Raw genomic sequence first — 22,724 nt, forward strand, 5'->3', positions numbered from 1 at the left:
GTTACCGACCGGAATTAGGCTTCCTACATCTGGCCCTATATGCCTCCGTTTATTATCAAAACACAAAATAAATATGGAAAAATACCAATAAGATGGCCAACAAATAATGGAAATGTTTAAAAAATAAATCCCATAAAACTGAGAGCCCAATGTATAATTAATATTGTGAGACAAACTTGAGCATGAACACTAGCAGAGGTATGCTTCAGCATGTGATGAGTCTCCTTTCAGTGTTTGCATCCAGCCAGCACTTTATGCCTCCAACCCCTGAGCAGACCAGCTTTCCCTGCTGAAGCATTTATCTAGCAGCAACCTAGCAGCGGACAGACGGATCGCTTTACTCTAGCGCCTATCAAAGTACGTAAATTAGCACTATCTTCACATGCAAATAATGTTGTTTCTATCTACTGTCTTGCAGCCTCAAAGCGCATGCGATCCCATAAAATGCCCTCCATATTCTTAAACTGATCTTTACTTTTACACCGCTCCATTTTTCCCTTTTAAAAGCCTCTGTCCTTTCTTCCCTTCCATCCTCTGCATGCCTTTTCTCCCTCAGGACAATCCTCTCTGAGTCACATGCATGTTTAACTTAATCTCCATTAAAGTATTTCTGCAAATTGCCCACAATTCATTTTAAAGATTACAAGCTCTCCTTTTTTAGAAAGTGTCACCAATGCAGCCTCCCACTACCTTCCCTCCTCCAGCTCATCTATGAACCCCACCTACATCTGCGTGAACTCAGACGCCTCTCCGCCGCATTCAAGATCACCTTTAACCGCTATTAGTTTAATCTACCAGAAAGAATCTGGACTGCCTGCATGCAAAGGCTTGCCTTGAGCACACAAGACTAATCCCAATAACTAATAGTAATCAAAACACTGGACTAACCACTAACCATGAGTTATGGAGCAGTGTGCTGCCCGGCGTAAAATGCTTCAACACCTCATCAGAGCTAAATAAATTAAATTGCATTTACTATTTCAAGTCTTAAAATTAATAAATAAATGGAGTAAAAAAGCTTGGATGGGCCAACATGCAAACTGCTGGTTCAACTTCCATGAAGCCTCCACAACGGTCGGTGTGTGACTCCAACTCACATCTGAGGTGGATGAAGGTTCCGTCACCTCTGAACCTGGTAGGGGTCCACTTTGGCGCTGCGGCGATGCAGTAGTAGTGGCTTCCAGTTGAGTCAGCGTCCTTGACTGGTTGAAACGAGAAGCTGAGCGTGGAGAGGGTCTGATTTGCGTTATCTGGTGCAATTTGGCTGCGGTTGTGGGATGGAACGCCAATGACCAGGGTCTCATGTCCAACCACATCCACCCGGTAGATGCCCACTGCAATAGCGAAGTAATCCCGCGGCGCTAGGACTCGGCAAGTGACTGACACCATTTCAGGGGCCAAGGCGACTTGAAGTTTTGGCGTCTGAGTCACATCGATCACTTCGCCTCTACCTAGAGAGGAGGACAAAACAGAGAGGGTTGGTCCCTTGCTGCACACACTCACCAACCTCACGACTAGTCACAGCACTAGCTGGGCCTCGTTAACCTGATGCGGGTGAGTATCCACCGGTGTGGGGGCAGCATCCACTCTATCCTACGACAACCACACAGCATCCTACACCTGTGTTCATGCCCCCATTCCCTAAACATCTTGTTAGAAAAGAAAAATGTGGAACCAGAAATAATGGAGAAGTTCCAGGTAAGTGTAAATGTTGCGGGTAGTGTTATTGTTTGAGTCAGGAAAAGATTTCAGTTTAAGGTGAGAATTAGGTTACGGCTTGGGGTAGGGGTACGAGCCAGGGAAAGATGGATGTACGGTTTTGAGGAAGGGTTAGGGCGAGGGTTAAAGTTAGGATTACAGTCAGGTCAAAAATAAGTGTTAAATTAAGGGTATGGATTAAATTTAGGATTAAGATCACAGTAAGGGCACTAGTGGATTATGTTTAGGATTATGGCTAGTGTTAGTATTAGAGTCGTGGGTACGGTGTTGCGTTCAGAGTTAGAATTTAACTTAGAACTAGAATTATAGTCAGGGCTAGAACAAATGTTAGGTTTAGGGTTACAGTTAGGATTGGGATTACTGTCAGGGAGGGTTACTTACAGTAGGTGTTAGGTTTAAGATTAGGATTATTGTTAGGATAAGGATTAAAGTCAGAAGAAGGTCAGATTTAGAATTAGGGATACCAATAAGCCTAGGGTTACAGTTACACTGAGTATTAGGTCCTGGGTTAGATTTTGTGAAAAACAAAGAGCCGGGGACTAGGTCTGGGTAAAACAGAGGATACGCTTATTTTATTTGTTACAAAAAAAAGAAATCCTAGATGTATGCTGGAATTCTTAAAAACAAGGTCTAACATTTGTTAACAAATCAGGTCACTGATAGTACCTCTGAAATTGTTCAGTCTAACATTAATAAATGAAGATTAGAATCAGTGTGAAAGTAAGCTGGTCCCTTAGTTATAAGCTCTCCTCTTGCAGTTTGAAATGTGCTAGCTCACCGCGTCCCTAAAAGTAGGAAAACCCCAGACCTCATTGTCTCTGTCCTGGTCAACTTCTTCTCTCCTCACCCCATCAAGATCGGCTGGTCCGATCGACACCTTGTGCCCTTCAGAATGAAACGTGAGCACGTGCTTCACTTACCCAAAATCAAAGTCCTTTGATTTACAATTGACCTCTCCAGATCCTGAACTCTAAACACACTAGCAACCCACTCGACTCCAAGCTATAGGCGCACTTCGCCTATCACCGATGTTAAGTCTCATGTGAACGAATACCACAAGATCATCCAGACCATGGCAAACAAACCCAAGCACTGGACACTCAAAAGCCAATCCCTCAGACCAGCCATGCCTGGCCTGCCGTGGAACGCAGCCACGTGAAGTGCCACCTAAGGAAAAGTGATCGCCAATGGCCATCAGGCAACGTACCTTTACTGCCGTTCCAGCTGTGATCAGCAGGAAGAAAATACAAAGTCAATATCACTGACTTCCTTTTTTCTTTAAATCCAGAAACAGAAAGGCCCATTCTGCTCTGCAGCCCTATTTACAATAGTTAGCGATAATGGCAAACTCTACCATCACCAGGCCTTCCTTCTTCGCCCTCACTGATGCTCCGCACCGAAGGATAAAGCCTCGGCCACAACGTTCCTTACCTAACTCTTTAAAAATGGTGAACTGGCCTTACTCATCAAAAAGCCTAGCTTCGGTCCAGAACTCCTCATCAGAATTAATTCCTTATCCCACCCTCCCCCTTTGGATCAAAAACCATGAGAAATGTATACAAATCTGGCCATCAGAAAACCTGTTGGACCCCCAATAAATCAGGTACTTCTTTGGAAAGCAGTGCGATGACAAGACGCTGAAGATAACAGTGGACAATCTTCGCATGCGAGGGGTCTCCAGCCTTCATATCCGCCTTGACGTCTCTGCGGCTTTTGATACCCATGATCAGGGGTTCAAGCTCATATCATTAATACCCAAATTAGTTTTTGCAACAAAGTTCTTCCCTGATCTACTTCGCCCCTACCATACCTCACAAGTCCTCATAAGCACTGGTGTCACCAGTGCGGAATCTGCAAGGATGGCTTTTTGTGTTCCAGCGTGCCTGCCTGACTCATATTGTGTGTCTGTGAGGTGGAAGGGGTGTCTGTAAAAGCAAAGGGATGTCTGAAGGAGAATGTGTGTCTGTGAGGTGGAAGGGAAAAATCCTTTACAACGCAACCATTACATCGCACTACACTTACAAAACAGTCATTACATCGCAACATCCTTTACAACGCATGTCACTACAACGCAGGCATTACAACGCATACCATTACAACGCATAACACTACATCGCATGTCATTACAACGCAGGCATTACAACGCATACCATTACAACGCAAACCAGTACAACGCAATGTACCCCTACACTATCCAACACTTACCCTACTGTTGCACCCCCTGGAGTTAGAATAGTAATTCTTACCCCTATACTATCCAATACTAACCTTAAATGCAATATAATGGTATGTGTTGTAATGGTCTGCGTTGTAAAGGTAAAATGCAATGTAATGTAATGCGTTGTTAAGGTAGTTTCTAAAAATGCGATGTAGTGTCATGTGATGTAATGGAGTGCGTTGTAAAGGATGTTGCGATGTAAAAACTGCGTTGTAAAGGCATGGTTTGTAAATGTATGCGTTGCAAGGTCATACATTCGAGGTGGAAGGATGTCTGTGAGAGTGAAGGGGTGTCTGAAAGAGAATGAGTGTCTGAGAGGTGGAAGAGGGTGTCTGTGAGAGTGAAAGGATTTCTGAAAGAGAATGTGAATCTGTGAGGTGGAAGGGGGTGTCTGATAGAGTGAAGGGATTTCTGAAAGAGAATGTGAGTCTATGAGGTGAAAGGGGGTGTCTGTGAGAGTGAAGGGATTTCTGAAAGAGAATGTGAGTCTGTGAGGTGGAAGGGGGTGTCTGTGAGAGTGAAAGGATTTCTGAAAGAGAATGTGAGTCTGTGAGGTGGAAGGGGGTGTCTGTGAGAGTGAAGGGATTTCTGAAAGAGAATGAGTGTCTGTGAGGTGGAAGGGGGTGTCTGAGAGTGAAGGGATTTCTGAAAGAGAATGTGAGTCTGTGAGGTGGAAGGGGGTGTCTGTGAGAGTGAAAGGATTTCTGAAAGAGAATGTGAGTCTATGAGGTGGAAGGGGGTGTCTGTGAGAGTGAAGGGATTTCTGAAAGAGAATGAGTGTCTGTGAGGTGGAAGGGGGTGTCTGAGAGTGAAGGGATTTCTGAAAGAGAATGTGAGTCTGTGATGTGGAAGGGGGTGTCTGTGAGAGTGAAGGGATTTCTGAAAGAGAATGTGAGTCTGTGATGTGGAAGGGGGTGTCTGAGAGTGAAGGGATTTCTGAAAGAGAATGTGAGTCTGTGATGTGGAAGGGGGTGTCTGAGAGTGAAGGGATTTCTGAAAGAGAATGTGAGTCTGTGAGGTGGAAGGGGGTGTCTGTGAGAGTGAAGGGATTTCTGAAAGAGAATGTGAGTCTGTGAGGTGGAAGGGGGTGTCTGAGAGTGAAGGGGTTTCTGAAAGAGAATGTGAGTCTGTGATGTAGAAGGGGGTGTCTGAGAGTGAAGGGATTTCTGAAAGAGAATGTGAGTCTGTGATGTGGAAGGGGGTGTCTGAGAGTGAAGGGATTTCTGAAAGAGAATGAGTGTCTGTGAGGTGGAAGGGGGTGTCTGAGAGTGAAGGGATTTCTGAAAGAGAATGTGAGTCTGTGAGGTGGAAGGGGGTGTCTGAGAGTGAAGGGATTTCTGAAAGAGAATGTGAGTCTGTGAGTTGGAAGGGGGTGTCTGAGAGTGAAGGGGTGTCTGAAAGAGAATGTGAGTCTGTGAGGTGGAAGGGGGTGTCTGAGAGTGAAGGGATTTCTGAAAGAGAATGTGAGTCTGTGAGGTGGAAGGGGGTGTCTGTGAGAGTGAAGGGATTTCTGAAAGAGAATGTGAGTCTGTGAGGTGGAACGGGGTGTCTGAGAGTGTGAAGGGATTTCTGAAAGAGAATGTGAGTCTGTGATGTGGAAGGGGGTGTCTGTGAGAGTGAAGGGATTTCTGAAAGAGAATGTGAGTCTGTGAGATGGAAGGGGGTGTCTGTGAGAGTGAAAGGATTTCTGAAAGAGAATGAGAGTCTGAGAGGTGGAAGGGGGTGTCTGAGAGTGAAGGGGTGTCTGAAAGAGAATGTGAGTCTGTGAGGTGGAAGGGGGTGTCTGTGAGAGTGAAGGGATTTCTGAAAGAGAATGAGTGTCTGTGAGGTGGAAGGGGGTGTCTGAGAGAGTGAAGGGATTTCTGAAAGAGAATGAGTGTCTGTGAGGTGGAAGGGGGTGTCTGTGAGAGTGAAAGGATTTCTGAAAGAGAATGTGAGTCTATGAGGTGGAAGGGGGTGTCTGTGAGAGTGAAGGGATTTCTGAAAGAGAATGAGTGTCTGTGAGGTGGAAGGGGGTGTCTGAGAGTGAAGGGATTTCTGAAAGAGAATGTGAGTCTGTGATGTGGAAGGGGGTGTCTGTGAGAGTGAAGGGATTTCTGAAAGAGAATGTGAGTCTGTGATGTGGAAGGGGGTGTCTGAGAGTGAAGGGATTTCTGAAAGAGAATGTGAGTCTGTGATGTGGAAGGGGGTGTCTGAGAGTGAAGGGATTTCTGAAAGAGAATGTGAGTCTGTGAGGTGGAAGGGGGTGTCTGTGAGAGTGAAGGGATTTCTGAAAGAGAATGTGAGTCTGTGAGGTGGAAGGGGGTGTCTGAGAGTGAAGGGGTTTCTGAAAGAGAATGTGAGTCTGTGATGTAGAAGGGGGTGTCTGAGAGTGAAGGGATTTCTGAAAGAGAATGTGAGTCTGTGATGTGGAAGGGGGTGTCTGAGAGTGAAGGGATTTCTGAAAGAGAATGAGTGTCTGTGAGGTGGAAGGGGGTGTCTGAGAGTGAAGGGATTTCTGAAAGAGAATGTGAGTCTGTGAGGTGGAAGGGGGTGTCTGAGAGTGAAGGGATTTCTGAAAGAGAATGTGAGTCTGTGAGTTGGAAGGGGGTGTCTGAGAGTGAAGGGGTGTCTGAAAGAGAATGTGAGTCTGTGAGGTGGAAGGGGGTGTCTGAGAGTGAAGGGATTTCTGAAAGAGAATGTGAGTCTGTGAGGTGGAAGGGGGTGTCTGTGAGAGTGAAGGGATTTCTGAAAGAGAATGTGAGTCTGTGAGGTGGAACGGGGTGTCTGAGAGTGTGAAGGGATTTCTGAAAGAGAATGTGAGTCTGTGATGTGGAAGGGGGTGTCTGTGAGAGTGAAGGGATTTCTGAAAGAGAATGTGAGTCTGTGAGATGGAAGGGGGTGTCTGTGAGAGTGAAAGGATTTCTGAAAGAGAATGAGAGTCTGAGAGGTGGAAGGGGGTGTCTGAGAGTGAAGGGGTGTCTGAAAGAGAATGTGAGTCTGTGAGGTGGAAGGGGGTGTCTGTGAGAGTGAAGGGATTTCTGAAAGAGAATGAGTGTCTGTGAGGTGGAAGGGGGTGTCTGAGAGAGTGAAGGGATTTCTGAAAGAGAATGAGTGTCTGTGAGGTGGAAGGGGGTGTCTGAGAGAGTGAAGGGATTTCTGAAAGAGAATGTGAGTCTGTGAGGTGGAAGGGGTGTCTGAGAGTGAAGGGATTTCTGAAAGAGAATGTGAGTCTGTGAGGTGGAAGGGGGGGTCTGAGAGTGAAGGGATTTCTGAAAGAGAATGTGAGTCTGTGATGTGGAAGGGGGTGTCTGTGAGAGTGAAGGGATTTCTGAAAGAGAATGAGTGTCTGTGAGGTGGAAGGGGGTGTCTGAGAGTGAAGGGATTTCTGAAAGAGAATGTGAGTCTGTGAGGTGGAAGGGGGTGTCTGAGAGAGTGAAGGGATTTCTGAAAGAGAATGAGTGTCTGTGAGGTGGAAGGGGGTGTCTGAGAGTGTGAAGGGATTTCTGAAAGAGAATGTGAGTCTGTGAGGTGGAAGGGGGTGTCTGTGAGAGTGAAGGGATTTCTGAAAGAGAATGTGAGTCTGTGAGGTGGAAGGGGGAGTCTGTGAGAGTGAAAGGATTTCTGAAAGAGAATGAGAGTCTGAGAGGTGGAAGGGGGTGTCTGAGAGTGAAGGGGTGTCTGAAAGAGAATGTGAGTCTGTGAGGTGGAAGGGGGTGTCTGTGAGAGTGAAGGGATTTCTGAAAAAGAATGAGTGTCTGTGAGGTGGAAGGGGGTGTCTGAGAGAGTGAAGGGATTTCTGAAAGAGAATGAGTGTCTGTGAGGTGGAAGGGGGTGTCTGAGAGTGAAGGGATTTCCGAAAGAGAATGTGAGTCTGTGAGGTGGAAGGGGGTGTCTGAGAGTGAAGGGATTTCTGAAAGAGAATGAGTGTCTGTGAGGTGGGGGGGTGTCTGTGAGAGTGAAGGGATTTCTGAAAGAGAATGAGTGTCTGTGAGGTGGAAGGGGGTGTCTGAAAGTGAAAGGGATTTCTGAAAGAGAATGTGAGTCTGTGAGGTGGAAGGGGGTGTCTGTGAGAGTGAAAGGATTTCTGAAAGAGAATGAGAGTCTGAGAGGTGGAAGGGGGTGTCTGAGAGTGAAGGGATTTCTGAAAGGGAATGAGTGTCTGTGAGGTGGAAGGGGGTGTCTGTGAGAGTGAAGGGATTTCTGAAAGAGAATGAGTGTCTGTGAGGTGGAAGGGGGTGTCTGAGAGTGAAGGGATTTCTGAAAGAGAATGTGAGTCTGTGAGGTGGAAGGGGTGTCTGAGAGTGAAGGGATTTCTGAAAGAGAATGAGTGTCTGTGAGGTGGAAGGGGGTGTCTGAGAGTGAAGGGATTTCTGAAAGAGAATGTGAGTCTGTGATGTGGAAGGGGGTGTCTGTGAGAGTGAAGGGATTTCTGAAAGAGAATGAGTGTCTGTGAGGTGGAAGGGGGTGTCTGAGAGAGTGAAGGGATTTCTGAAAGAGAATGTGAGTCTGAGAGGTGGAAGGGGGTGTCTTTGAGAGTGAAGGGATTTCTGAAAGAGAATGAGTGTCTGTGAGGTGGAAGGGGGTGTCTGAGAGTGTGAAGGGATTTCTGAAAGAGAATGTGAGTCTGTGAGGTGGAAGGGGGTGTCTGTGAGAGTGAAGGGATTTCTGAAAGAGAATGTGAGTCTGTGAGGTGGAAGGGGGAGTCTGTGAGAGTGAAAGGATTTCTGAAAGAGAATGAGAGTCTGAGAGGTGGAAGGGGGTGTCTGAGAGTGAAGGGGTGTCTGAAAGAGAATGTGAGTCTGTGAGGTGGAAGGGGGTGTCTGTGAGAGTGAAGGGATTTCTGAAAAAGAATGAGTGTCTGTGAGGTGGAAGGGGGTGTCTGAGAGAGTGAAGGGATTTCTGAAAGAGAATGAGTGTCTGTGAGGTGGAAGGGGGTGTCTGAGAGTGAAGGGATTTCCGAAAGAGAATGTGAGTCTGTGAGGTGGAAGGGGGTGTCTGAGAGTGAAGGGATTTCTGAAAGAGAATGAGTGTCTGTGAGGTGGGGGGGTGTCTGTGAGAGTGAAGGGATTTCTGAAAGAGAATGAGTGTCTGTGAGGTGGAAGGGGGTGTCTGAGAGTGAAGGGATTTCTGAAAGAGAATGTGAGTCTGTGAGGTGGAAGGGGGTGTCTGTGAGAGTGAAAGGATTTCTGAAAGAGAATGAGAGTCTGAGAGGTGGAAGGGGGTGTCTGAGAATGAAGGGGTGTCTGAAAGAGAATGTGAGTCTGTGAGGTGGAAGGGGGTGTCTGAGAGTGAAGGGATTTCTGAAAGAGAATGAGTGTCTGTGAGGTGGAAGGGGGTGTCTGAGAGAGTGAAGGGATTTCTGAAAGAGAATGAGTGTCTGTGAGGTGGAAGGGGGTGTCTGAGAGTGAAGGGATTTCTGAAAGAGAATGTGAGTCTGTGAGGTGGAAGGGGGTGTCTGAGAGTGAAGGGATTTCTGAAAGGGAATGAGTGTCTGTGAGGTGGAAGGGGGTGTCTGTGAGAGTGAAGGGATTTCTGAAAGAGAATGAGTGTCTGTGAGGTGGAAGGGGGTGTCTGAGAGTGAAGGGATTTCTGAAAGAGAATGAGTGTCTGTGAGGTGGAAGGGGGTGTCTGTGAGAGTGAAGGGATTTCTGAAAGAGAATGAGTGTCTGTGAGGTGGAAGGGGGTGTCTGAGAGTGAAGGGATTTCTGAAAGAGAATGTGAGTCTGTGAGGTGGAAGGGGGTGTCTGTGAGAGTGAAAGGATTTCTGAAAGAGAATGTGAGTCTGTGAGGTGGAAGGGGGTGTCTGAGAGTGTGAAGGGATTTCTGAAAGAGAATGTGAGTCTGTGAGGTGGAAGGGGGTGTCTGAGAGTGAAGGGATTTCTGAAAGAGAATGTGAGTCTGTGAGGTGGAAGGGGTGTCTGAGAGTGAAGGGGTGTCTGAAAGAGAATGTGAGTCTGTGAGGTGGAAGGGGGTGTCTGAGAGTGAAGGGATTTCTGAAAAAAAATGTGAGTCTGTGAGGTGGAAGGGGTGTCTGTGAGAGTGAAGGGATTTCTGAAAGAGAATGAGTGTCTGTGAGGTGGAAGGGGGTGTCTGAGAGTGAAGGGATTTCTGAAAGAGAATGTGAGTCTGTGAGGTGGAAGGGGGTGTCTGAGAGTGAAGGGATTTCTGAAAGAGAATGAGTGTCTGTGAGGTAGAAGGGGGTGTCTGAGAGTAAAGGGATTTCTGAAAGAGAATGAGTGTCTGTGAGGTGGAAGGGGGTGTCTGAGAGTGAAGGGATTTCTGAAAGAGAATGTGAGTCTGTGAGGTGGAAGGGGGTGTCTGAGAGAGTGAAGGGATTTCTGAAAGAGAATGTGAGTCTGTGAGGTGGAAGGGGGTGTCTGAGAGTGTGAAGGGATTTCTGAAAGAGAATGTGAGTCTGTGAGGTGGAAGGGGGTGTCTGAGAGTGAAGGGGTTTCTGAAAGAGAATGTGAGTCTGTGAGGTGGAAGGGGGTGTCTGAGAGTGAAGGGATTTCTGAAAGAGAATGTGAGTCTGTGAGGTGGAAGGGGGTGTCTGTGAGAGTGAAGGGATTTCTGAAAGAGAATGAGTGTCTGTGAGGTGGAAGGGGGTGTCTGAGAGTGAAGGGATTTCTGAAAGAGAATGTGAGTCTGTGAGGTGGAAGGGGGTGTCTGAGAGTGAAGGGATTTCTGAAAGAGAATGCGTGTCTGTGAGGTGGAAGGGGGTGTCTGAGAGTGAAGGGGTGTCTGAAAGAGAATGTGAGTCTGTGATGTGGAAGGGGGTGTCTGAGAGAGTGAAGGGATTTCTGAAAGAGAATGTGAGTCTGAGAGGTGGAAGGGGGTGTCTTTGAGAGTGAAGGGATTTCTGAAAGAGAATGTGAGTCTGAGAGGTGGAAGGGGGTGTCTTTGAGAGTGAAGGGATTTCTGAAAGAGAATGTGAGTCTGTGAGGTGGAAGGGGGTGTCTGAGAGTGAAGGGATTTCTGAAAGAGAATGTGAGTCTGTGAGGTGGAAGGGGGTGTCTGAGAGTGAAGGGATTTCTGAAAGAGAATGAGTGTCTGTGAGGTGGAAGGGGGTGTCTGAGAGTGAAGGGATTTCTGAAAGAGAATGAGTGTCTGTGAGGTGGAAGGGGGTGTCTGAGAGAGTGAAGGGATTTCTGAAAGAGAATGTGAGTCTGAGAGGTGGAAGGGGGTGTCTTTGAGAGTGAAGGGATTTCTGAAAGAGAATGTGAGTCTGAGAGGTGGAAGGGGGTGTCTTTGAGAGTGAAGGGATTTCTGAAAGAGAATGTGAGTCTGTGAGGTGGAAGGGGTGTCTGTGAGAGTGAAGGGATTTCTGAAAGAGAATGTGAGTCTGTGAGGTGGAAGGGGGTGTCTGAGAGAGTGAAGGGATTTCTGAAAGAGAATGTGAGTCTGAGAGGTGGAAGGGGGTGTCTTTGAGAGTGAAGGGATTTCTGAAAGAGAATGTGAGACTGAGAGGTGGAAGGGGGTGTCTTTGAGAGTGAAGGGATTTCTGAAAGAGAATGTGAGTCTGTGAGGTGGAAGGGGGTGTCTGAGAGTGAAGGGATTTCTGAAATAGAATGTGAGTCTGTGAGGTGGAAGGGGGGGTCTGAGAGTGAAGGGATTTCTGAAAGAGAATGTGAGTCTGTGATGGGGAAGGGGGTGTCTGAGAGAGTAAAGGGATTTCAGAAAGAGAATGAGTGTCTGTGAGGTGGAAGGGGGTGTCTGAGAGTGAAGGGATTTCTGAAAGAGAATGTGAGTCTGTGATGTGGAAGGGGGTGTCTGAGAGTGAAGAGATTTCTGAAAGAGAATGAGTGTCTGTGAGGTGGAAGGGGGTGTCTGAGAGTGAAGGGATTTCTGAAAGAGAATGTGAGTCTGTGATGTGGAAGGGGGTGTCTGTGAGAGTGAAGGGATTTCTGAAAGAGAATGAGTGTCTGTGAGGTGGAAGGGGGTGTCTGAGAGTGAAGGGATTTCTAAAAGAGAATGTGAGTCTGTGAGGTGGAAGGGGGTGTCTGAGAGAGTGAAGGGATTTCTGAAAGAGAATGAGTGTCTGTGAGGTGGAAGGGGGTGTCTGAGAGTGTGAAGGGATTTCTGAAAGAGAATGTGAGTCTGTGAGGTGGAAGGGGGTGTCTGTGAGAGTGAAGGGATTTCTGAAAGAGAATGTGAGTCTGTGAGGTGGAAGGGGGAGTCTGTGAGAGTGAAAGGATTTCTGAAGAGAATGAGAGTCTGAGAGGTGGAAGGGGGTGTCTGAGAGTGAAGGGGTGTCTGAAAGAGAATGTGAGTCTGTGAGGTGGAAGGGGGTGTCTGTGAGAGTGAAGGGATTTCTGAAAAAGAATGAGTGTCTGTGAGGTGGAAGGGGGTGTCTGAGAGAGTGAAGGGATTTCTGAAAGAGAATGAGTGTCTGTGAGGTGGAAGGGGGTGTCTGAGAGTGAAGGGATTTCCGAAAGAGAATGTGAGTCTGTGAGGTGGAAGGGGGTGTCTGAGAGTGAAGGGATTTCTGAAAGAGAATGAGTGTCTGTGAGGTGGGGGGTGTCTGTGAGAGTGAAGGGATTTCTGAAAGAGAATGAGTGTCTGTGAGGTGGAAGGGGGTGTCTGAGAGTGAAGGGATTTCTGAAAGAGAATGTGAGTCTGTGAGGTGGAAGGGGGTGTCTGTGAGAGTGAAAGGATTTCTGAAAGAGAATGAGAGTCTGAGAGGTGGAAGGGGGTGTCTGAGAGTGAAGGGGTGTCTGAAAGAGAATGTGAGTCTGTGAGGTGGAAGGGGGTGTCTGTGAGAGTGAAGGGATTTCTGAAAGAGAATGAGTGTCTGTGAGGTGGAAGGGGGTGTCTGAGAGAGTGAAGGGATTTCTGAAAGAGAATGAGTGTCTGTGAGGTGGAAGGGGGTGTCTGAGAGTGAAGGGATTTCTGAAAGAGAATGTGAGTCTGTGAGGTGGAAGGGGGTGTCTGAGAGTGAAGGGATTTCTGAAAGGGAATGAGTGTCTGTGAGGTGGAAGGGGGTGTCTGTGAGAGTGAAGGGATTTCTGAAAGAGAATGAGTGTCTGTGAGGTGGAAGGGGGTGTCTGAGAGTGAAGGGATTTCTGAAAGAGAATGAGTGTCTGTGAGGTGGAAGGGGGTGTCTGTGAGAGTGAAGGGATTTCTGAAAGAGAATGAGTGTCTGTGAGGTGGAAGGGGGTGTCTGAGAGTGAAGGGATTTCTGAAAGAGAATGTGAGTCTGTGAGGTGGAAGGGGGTGTCTGTGAGAGTGAAAGGATTTCTGAAAGAGAATGTGAGTCTGTGAGGTGGAAGGGGGTGTCTGAGAGTGTGAAGGGATTTCTGAAAGAGAATGTGAGTCTGTGAGGTGGAAGGGGGTGTCTGAGAGTGAAGGGATTTCTGAAAGAGAATGTGAGTCTGTGATGGGGAAGGGGGTGTCTGAGAGAGTAAAGGGATTTCAGAAAGAGAATGAGTGTCTGTGAGGTGGAAGGGGGTGTCTGAGAGTGAAGGGATTTCTGAAAGAGAATGTGAGTCTGTGATGTGGAAGGGGGTGTCTGAGAGTGAAGAGATTTCTGAAAGAGAATGAGTGTCTGTGAGGTGGAAGGGGGTGTCTGAGAGTGAAGGGATTTCTGAAAGAGAATGTGAGTCTGTGAGGTGGAAGGGGGTGTCTGAGAGTGAAGGGATTTCTGAAATAGAATGTGAGTCTGTGAGGTGGAAGGGGGGGTCTGAGAGTGAAGGGATTTCTGAAAGAGAATGTGAGTCTGTGATGGGGAAGGGGGTGTCTGAGAGAGTAAAGGGATTTCAGAAAGAGAATGAGTGTCTGTGAGGTGGAAGGGGGTGTCTGAGAGTGAAGGGATTTCTGAAAGAGAATGTGAGTCTGTGATGTGGAAGGGGGTGTCTGAGAGTGAAGAGATTTCTGAAAGAGAATGAGTGTCTGTGAGGTGGAAGGGGGTGTCTGAGAGTGAAGGGATTTCTGAAAGAGAATGTGAGTCTGTGATGTGGAAGGGGGTGTCTGTGAGAGTGAAGGGATTTCTGAAAGAGAATGAGTGTCTGTGAGGTGGAAGGGGGTGTCTGAGAGTGAAGGGATTTCTAAAAGAGAATGTGAGTCTGTGAGGTGGAAGGGGGTGTCTGAGAGAGTGAAGGGATTTCTGAAAGAGAATGAGTGTCTGTGAGGTGGAAGGGGGTGTCTGAGAGTGTGAAGGGATTTCTGAAAGAGAATGTGAGTCTGTGAGGTGGAAGGGGGTGTCTGTGAGAGTGAAGGGATTTCTGAAAGAGAATGTGAGTCTGTGAGGTGGAAGGGGGAGTCTGTGAGAGTGAAAGGATTTCTGAAGAGAATGAGAGTCTGAGAGGTGGAAGGGGGTGTCTGAGAGTGAAGGGGTGTCTGAAAGAGAATGTGAGTCTGTGAGGTGGAAGGGGGTGTCTGTGAGAGTGAAGGGATTTCTGAAAAAGAATGAGTGTCTGTGAGGTGGAAGGGGGTGTCTGAGAGAGTGAAGGGATTTCTGAAAGAGAATGAGTGTCTGTGAGGTGGAAGGGGGTGTCTGAGAGTGAAGGGATTTCCGAAAGAGAATGTGAGTCTGTGAGGTGGAAGGGGGTGTCTGAGAGTGAAGGGATTTCTGAAAGAGAATGAGTGTCTGTGAGGTGGGGGGTGTCTGTGAGAGTGAAGGGATTTCTGAAAGAGAATGAGTGTCTGTGAGGTGGAAGGGGGTGTCTGAGAGTGAAGGGATTTCTGAAAGAGAATGTGAGTCTGCGAGGTGGAAGGGGGTGTCTGTGAGAGTGAAAGGATTTCTGAAAGAGAATGAGAGTCTGAGAGGTGGAAGGGGGTGTCTGAGAGTGAAGGGGTGTCTGAAAGAGAATGTGAGTCTGTGAGGTGGAAGGGGGTGTCTGTGAGAGTGAAGGGATTTCTGAAAGAGAATGAGTGTCTGTGAGGTGGAAGGGGGTGTCTGAGAGAGTGAAGGGATTTCTGAAAGAGAATGAGTGTCTGTGAGGTGGAAGGGGGTGTCTGAGAGTGAAGGGATTTCTGAAAGAGAATGTGAGTCTGTGAGGTGGAAGGGGGTGTCTGAGAGTGAAGGGATTTCTGAAAGGGAATGAGTGTCTGTGAGGTGGAAGGGGGTGTCTGTGAGAGTGAAGGGATTTCTGAAAGAGAATGAGTGTCTGTGAGGTGGAAGGGGGTGTCTGAGAGTGAAGGGATTTCTGAAAGAGAATGAGTGTCTGTGAGGTGGAAGGGGGTGTCTGTGAGAGTGAAGGGATTTCTGAAAGAGAATGAGTGTCTGTGAGGTGGAAGGGGGTGTCTGAGAGTGAAGGGATTTCTGAAAGAGAATGTGAGTCTGTGAGGTGGAAGGGGGTGTCTGTGAGAGTGAAAGGATTTCTGAAAGAGAATGTGAGTCTGTGAGGTGGAAGGGGGTGTCTGAGAGTGTGAAGGGATTTCTGAAAGAGAATGTGAGTCTGTGAGGTGGAAGGGGGTGTCTGAGAGTGAAGGGATTTCTGAAAGAGAATGTGAGTCTGTGAGGTGGAAGGGGGTGTCTGAGAGTGAAGGGGTGTCTGAAAGAGAATGTGAGTCTGTGAGGTGGAAGGGGGTGTCTGAGAGTGAAGGGATTTCTGAAAAAAAATGTGAGTCTGTGAGGTGGAAGGGGTGTCTGTGAGAGTGAAAGGATTTCTGAAAGAGAATGAGTGTCTGTGAGGTGGAAGGGGGTGTCTGAGAGTGAAGGGATTTCTGAAAGAGAATGTGAGTCTGTGAGGTGGAAGGGGGTGTCTGAGAGTGAAGGGATTTCTGAAAGAGAATGAGTGTCTGTGAGGTGGAAGGGGGTGTCTGAGAGTAAAGGGATTTCTGAAAGAGAATGAGTGTCTGTGAGGTGGAAGGGGGTGTCTGAGAGTGAAGGGATTTCTGAAAGAGAATGTGAGTCTGTGAGGTGGAAGGGGGTGTCTGAGAGAGTGAAGGGATTTCTGAAAGAGAATGTGAGTCTGTGAGGTGGAAGGGGGTGTCTGAGAGTGTGAAGGGATTTCTGAAAGAGAATGTGAGTCTGTGAGGTGGGATTTCTGAAAGAGAATGTGAGTCTGTGAGGTGGAAGGGGGTGTCTGAGAGTGAAGGGGTTTCTGAAAGAGAATGTGCGTCTGTGAGGTGGAAGGGGGTGTCTGAGAGTGAAGGGATTTCTGAAAGAGAATGTGAGTCTGTGAGGTGGAAGGGGGTGTCTGTGAGAGTGAAGGGATTTCTGAAAGAGAATGAGTGTCTGTGAGGTGGAAGGGGGTGTCTGAGAGTGAAGGGATTTCTGAAAGAGAATGTGAGTCTGTGAGGTGGAAGGGGGTGTCTGGGAGTGAAGGGATTTCTGAAAGAGAATGAGTGTCTGTGAGGTGGAAGGGGGTGTCTGAGAGAGTGAAGGGATTTCTGAAAGAGAATGAGTGTCTGTGAGGTGGAAGGGGGTGTCTGAGAGTGAAGGGATTTCTGAAAGAGAATGAGTGTCTGTGAGGTGGAAGGGGGTGTCTGAGAGAGTGAAGGGATTTCTGAAAGAGAATGTGAGTCTGAGAGGTGGAAGGGGGTGTCTTTGAGAGTGAAGGGATTTCTGAAAGAGAATGTGAGTCTGTGAGGTGGAAGGGGGTGTCTGAGAGTGAAGGGATTTCTGAAAGAGAATGTGAGTCTGTGAGGTGGAAGGGGGTGTCTGTGAGAGTGAAGGGATTTCTGAAAGAGAATGTGAGTCTGAGAGGTGGAAGGGGGTGTCTTTGAGAGTGAAGGGATTTCTGAAAGAGAATGTGAGTCTGAGAGGTGGAAGGGGGTGTCTTTGAGAGTGAAGGGATTTCTGAAAGAGAATGTGAGTCTGTGAGGTGGAAGGGGTGTCTGTGAGAGTGAAGGGATTTCTGAAAGAGAATGAGTGTCTGTGAGGTGGAAGGGGGTGTCTGAGAGTGAAGGGATTTCTGAAAGAGAATGTGAGTCTGTGAGGTGGAAGGGGGTGTCTGTGAGAGTGAAGGGATTTCTGAAAGAGAATGTGAGTCTTTGATGTGGAAGGGGGTGTCTGAGAGTGAAGGGATTTCTGAAAGAGAATGTGAGTCTGTGAGGTGGAAGGGGGTGTCTTTGAGAGTGAAGGGATTTCTGAAAGAGAATGTGAGTCTGTGAGGTGGAAGGGGGTGTCTGAAAGTGAAGGGATTTCTGAAAGAGAATGTGAGTCTGTGAGGTGGAAGGGGGTGTCTGTGAGAGTGAAGGGATTTCTGAAAGAGAATGTGAGTCTGAGAGGTGGAAGGGGGTGTCTTTGAGAGTGAAGGGATTTCTGAAAGAGAATGTGAGTCTGAGAGGTGGAAGGGGGTGTCTTTGAGAGTGAAGGGATTTCTGAAAGAGAATGTGAGTCTGTGAGGTGGAAGGGGTGTCTGTGAGAGTGAAGGGATTTCTGAAAGAGAATGAGTGTCTGTGAGGTGGAAGGGGGTGTCTGTGAGAGTGAAGGGATTTCTGAAAGAGAATGTGAGTCTGTGAGGTGGAAGGGGGTGTCTGAGAGTGAAGGGATTTCTGAAAGAGAATGTGAGTCTGTGAGGTGGAAGGGGGTGTCTGTGAGAGTGAAGGGATTTCTGAAAGAGAATGAGTGTCTGTGAGGTGGAAGGGGGTGTCTGAGAGTGAAGGGATTTCTGAAAGAGAATGTGAGTCTGTGAGGTGGAAGGGGGTGTCTGAGAGTGAAGGGATTTCTGAAAGAGAATGAGTGTCTGGGAGGTGGAAGGGGGTGTCTGTGAGAGTGAAGGGATTTCTGAAAGAGAATGTGAGTCTGTGAGGTGGAAGGGGGTGTCTTTGAGAGTGAAGGGATTTCTGAAAGAGAATGTGAGTCTGAGAGGTGGAAGGGGGTGTCTGAGAGTGAAGGGATTTCTGAAAGAGAATGTGAGTCTGTGAGGTGGAAGGGGGTGTCTGAGAGTGAAGGGATTTCTGAAAGAGAATGAGTGTCTGTGAGGTGGAAGGGGGTGTCTGTGAGAGTGAAGGGATTTCTGAAAGAGAATGTGAGTCTGAGAGGTGGAAGGGGGTGTCTTTGAGAGTGAAGGGATTTCTGAAAGAGAATGTGAGTCTGTGAGGTGGAAGGGGTGTCTGTGAGAGTGAAGGGATTTCTGAAAGAGAATGAGTGTCTGTGAGGTGGAAGGGGGTGTCTGAGAGTGAAGGGATTTCTGAAAGAGAATGTGAGTCTGTGAGGTGGAAGGGGGTGTCTGTGAGAGTGAAGGGATTTCTGAAAGAGAATGTGAGTCTGTGATGTGGAAGGGGGTGTCTGAGAGTGAAGGGATTTCTGAAAGAGAATGTGAGTCTGTGAGGTGGAAGGGGGTGTCTGAGAGTGAAGGGATTTCTGAAAGAGAATGTGAGTCTGTGAGGTGGAAGGGGGTGTCTGTGAGAGTGAAGGGATTTCTGAAAGAGAATGTGAGTCTGAGAGGTGGAAGGGGGTGTCTTTGAGAGTGAAGGGATTTCTGAAAGAGAATGTGAGTCTGAGAGGTGGAAGGGGGTGTCTTTGAGAGTGAAGGGATTTCTGAAAGAAAATGTGAGTCTGTGAGGTGGAAGGGGTGTCTGTGAGAGTGAAGGGATTTCTGAAAGAGAATGAGTGTCTGTGAGGTGGAAGGGGGTGTCTGTGAGAGTGAAGGGATTTCTGAAAGAGAATGTGAGTCTGTGAGGTGGAAGGGGGTGTCTGAGAGTGAAGGGATTTCTGAAAGAGAATGTGAGTCTGTGAGGTGGAAGGGGGTGTCTGTGAGAGTGAAGGGATTTCTGAAAGAGAATGAGTGTCTGTGAGGTGGAAGGGGGTGTCTGAGAGTGAAGGGATTTCTGAAAGAGAATGTGAGTCTGTGAGGTGGAAGGGGGTGTCTGAGAGTGAAGGGATTTCTGAAAGAGAATGAGTGTCTGTGAGGTGGAAGGGGGTGTCTGAGAGTAAAGGGATTTCTGAAAGAGAATGAGTGTCTGTGAGGTGGAAGGGGGTGTCTGAGAGTGAAGGGATTTCTGAAAGAGAATGTGAGTCTGTGAGGTGGAAGGGGGTGTCTGAGAGAGTGAAGGGATTTCTGAAAGAGAATGTGAGTCTGTGAGGTGGAAGGGGGTGTCTGAGAGTGTGAAGGGATTTCTGAAAGAGAATGTGAGTCTGTGAGGTGGAAGGGGGTGTCTGTGAGAGTGAAGGGATTTCTGAAAGAGAATGAGTGTCTGTGAGGTGGAAGGGGGTGTCTGAGAGAGTGAAGGGATTTCTGAAAGAGAATGTGAGTCTGAGAGGTGGAAGGGGGTGTCTTTGAGAGTGAAGGGATTTCTGAAAGAGAATGTGAGTCTGAGAGGTGGAAGGGGGTGTCTTTGAGAGTGAAGGGATTTCTGAAAGAGAATGTGAGTCTGTGAGGTGGAAGGGGGTGTCTGAGAGTGAAGGGATTTCTGAAAGAGAATGAGTGTCTGTGAGGTGGAAGGGGGTGTCTGAGAGAGTGAAGGGATTTCTGAAAGAGAATGAGTGTCTGTGAGGTGGAAGGGGGTGTCTGAGAGAGTGAAGGGATTTCTGAAAGAGAATGTGAGTCTGAGAGGTGGAAGGGGGTGTCTTTGAGAGTGAAGGGATTTCTGAAAGAGAATGTGAGTCTGAGAGGTGGAGGGGGGTGTCTTTGAGAGTGAAGGGATTTCTGAAAGAGAATGTGAGTCTGTGAGGTGGAAGGGGGTGTCTGAGAGTGAAGGGATTTCTGAAAGAGAATGTGAGTCTGTGAGGTGGAAGGGGGTGTCTGTGAGAGTGAAGGGATTTCTGAAAGAGAATGTGAGTCTGAGAGGTGGAAGGGGGTGTCTTTGAGAGTGAAGGGATTTCTGAAAGAGAATGTGAGTCTGAGAGGTGGAAGGGGGTGTCTTTGAGAGTGAAGGGATTTCTGAAAGAGAATGTGAGTCTGTGAGGTGGAAGGGGTGTCTGTGAGAGTGAAGGGATTTCTGAAAGAGAATGAGTGTCTGTGAGGTGGAAGGTGGTGTCTGAGAGAGTGAAGGGATTTCTGAAAGAGAATGTGAGTCTGTGATGTGGAAGGGGGTGTCTGAGAGTGAAGGGATTTCTGAAAGAGAATGTGAGTCTGTGAGGTGGAAGGGGGTGTCTGTGAGAGTGAAGGGATTTCTGAAAGAGAATGCGTGTCTGTGAGGTGGAAGGTGGTGTCTGAGAGTGAAGGGATTTCTGAAAGAGAATGTGAGTCTGTGAGGTGGAAGGGGGTGTCTGTGAGAGTGAAGGGATTTCTGAAAGAGAATGAGTGTCTGTGAGGTGGAAGGGGGTGTCTGAGAGTGAAGGGATTTCTGAAAGAGAATGTGAGTCTGTGAGGTGGAAGGGGGTGTCTGTGAGAGTGAAGGGATTTCTGAAAGAGAATGTGAGTCTGTGAGGTGGAAGGGGGTGTCTGAGAGTGTGAAGGGATTTCTGAAAGAGAATGAGTGTCTGTGAGGTGGAAGGGGGTGTCTGAGAGTGAAGGGATTTCTGAAAGAGAATGTGAGTCTGTGAGGTGGAAGGGGGTGTCTGTGAGAGTGAAGGGATTTCTGAAAGAGAATGAGTGTCTGTGAGGTGGAAGGGGGTGTCTGAGAGTGAAGGGATTTCTGAAAGAGAATGTGAGTCTGTGAGGTGGAAGGGGGTGTCTGTGAGAGTGAAGGGATTTCTGAAAGAGAATGTGAGTCTGTGAGGTGGAAGGGGTGTCTGTGAGAGTGAAGGGATTTCTGAAAGAGAATGTGAGTCTGTGAGGTGGAAGGGGTGTCTGTGAGGAGTGACAGCCTCCTTCCTGGGCACACATGCTGCCCTCAGGCTCCCGGTCTGCAAGTGAAAGAAGGGGGCTGACGAGACAGCACCTACCTCTGTACAGGAGAGCGAGCAGCAGGAGGCCAGAGAGTGGCCATCTGGGGGCCATGGCCATCCCTGCCAGCTGGCTGGGGCCAGGGGTCTGGAGGCCAGGGCCTGCTGGGACTGCGCCGAGCAGCTGTCCGTCCCCGGGGTGGACAGGGTGCTCACAGTCCACCCCAGACCTCGCCCTGGAGCCCTGCTTGCTGTCTTACTTCCTGTTCTGAATCCAAACACTTCTCTTTTCTGTGCCGGCTTCTTCTGCTTTCCTCCCTGCCCGCCTCCACCGAGTGACAGTCAACACCAATAGTGTGTCTGTGGGGAGGGGAGGGAGGCGGCTGAAGCTGGACTCGGAGGCTAGAAATACCCCAACAGGCTCAGGGGGCCATACAAATACAGGGGTTTCAGCTTTTCTTATTGCTAATGTCGGCAACACACCCCACCGGCAAACACAGCAATCTCATAATAAAACACACAAGACACATTGTTTGTTGGAGAAAACATTGCTGCAGGTTCATTTTGCCAACATGGTGGGTCAACTTACGGGCGATCCAAGGGCAGGTAGCCCCTATGCTGCCTTTCCCACCTGAAGAGCCAAATTCCACTGTGGCAAACCAATCGGTGCTAACCTTTTTGGGGGATTACCCCTTACATCATGTGGACCACCAGTCCACCCATTTAGTCACGGCCCTTGAGGGGGCAGAGCCTATCCAGGCAAGCCCCCGGTTGCTCAGGTTTACAACTGCCCGAAGGACTAACGGGGCGCTGTTGTTCCTCCAGGGTCCTGCCTTAAGGACTTCCTGGGGTTGTTTGGCATTTGGCACATTCAGGTTTGCGCCCTCATGTGGCACTAAGGTGGCCGCCCTGTTATGGGGGCCCCCTGCGTTGGCCGCAGGCAGCCTCATTGTTTAGGTCAGGCCCTTAAGATACTGCTTTAAGAAAGTTTAATTCATATTTTGCATCAGCCACCGGAGTATTTTAGTCTCAGTGTGAACTATTTGCCCTAAGATGTGTGAGCAGGGCACAAGTCCTAAAAAAAGAAGTGGGGGGACTCTCCAAGGTAGGCGTGGTCACAGGAAGTGACATCACGACAGGAAGTGACTTCATGACAGGAAGTGACATCATGACAGGAAGTGACATCACACCAGGAAGTGACATCACAACAGGAAGTGACATCACAACAGGAAGTGCATCACATGTAAGGCAGATCTATCATTTGCATTTAATGCAAGATTTAACAATTGAAGCTGCTTGGTACTTAAGCCTGTGACTTAAGGTCCCTGCCTGGAGGAATTAGCAGCCCAAATGTGGATGAAGTTTGGCGAAGGTGACATGAACACATTTTCAAAACGCTACAGGAAAGTTTGACTGCAAGATTTTGTATACATTACAGGTTCCCAGAGAGGCTGCTTCCCACACTCGACAATGACTATTACACACATTAGAGCTCCATATTCACGTTATTCTATCGATGAGTGTTATATGTTATCTCCCCAGCTATTGTAAACTAGCGACTCTGTATTAAATAGTTTTGTCTCAGCTGCCTCTCTCTAGCTGTGGCTAGATTTATTTATTTTATTAGAATTAGGGTGACCAACTGGCATTGGTGCAAATTCAGGATGGTGAGTGTAAAAATTCAGGACAAAGGGTCAAAATTCAGGACACAAATTTTGGACAGGAGGTCAAAATTCAGGACAAAACTTCAGGACAATAGGTACGTTTTACAGACACATCAGAGGTCGCGCAATAGTATATAAGTAAGCCCAGCCATTTCCAAAAGTATTCAACCATTTGCAAACCTATCCATCATGTATCCTTCCATCTATCATTTCACTCATCCATCCCTTCATCCATCCCCTCATCCATCCTTTGACTCATCCTCCATTATCCATCCATCCATCCACCCTATCCATCTGTACACTTATCCATCCACTCTTCATCCCATCCATCCATTCACTCATCCATTCAGCCATTTACCCTTTCACCAATCCAGCCATTCTTTCACTTACTAATCCTTCCACCCATCCACTCTTTTAGTCATCCATCCATCCTCCCTTTCTCTCTCCATCGACCCTTTCACTTAGCCTTCCTTCCATCCATCCA

The 22,724-nt window shown here is 48.0% G+C and overlaps 1 protein-coding gene across 2 annotated transcripts in view; it reads right to left on the reverse strand.

Annotated features, from left to right (window-relative positions):
- Positions 1-20,864, reverse strand: part of NFAM1 (NFAT activating protein with ITAM motif 1) — a 74,378-nt gene extending 53,514 nt beyond the window's left edge. The window contains exons 1-2 of one of the 2 annotated variants that reach the window (XM_086946213.1): positions 20,633-20,864; positions 1,098-1,447 (exon numbers count right to left, since the gene is read on the reverse strand). In XM_086946213.1, coding sequence (XP_086802339.1) covers positions 1,098-1,447; positions 20,633-20,697 — 415 coding nt within the window. In that variant the 5' untranslated portion in view covers positions 20,698-20,864. The remainder of the gene's footprint in view (positions 1-1,097; positions 1,448-20,632) is intronic. The other variant, XM_086946214.1, reaches the window with a different exon arrangement.
- Positions 20,865-22,724: the final 1,860 nt, after the last annotated feature.

The sequence above is a fragment of the Lissotriton vulgaris genome, chromosome 12 (genome assembly GCF_964263255.1).
Source record: "Lissotriton vulgaris chromosome 12, aLisVul1.2, whole genome shotgun sequence".
Taxonomy (NCBI): Eukaryota; Metazoa; Chordata; class Amphibia; order Caudata; family Salamandridae; genus Lissotriton; species Lissotriton vulgaris.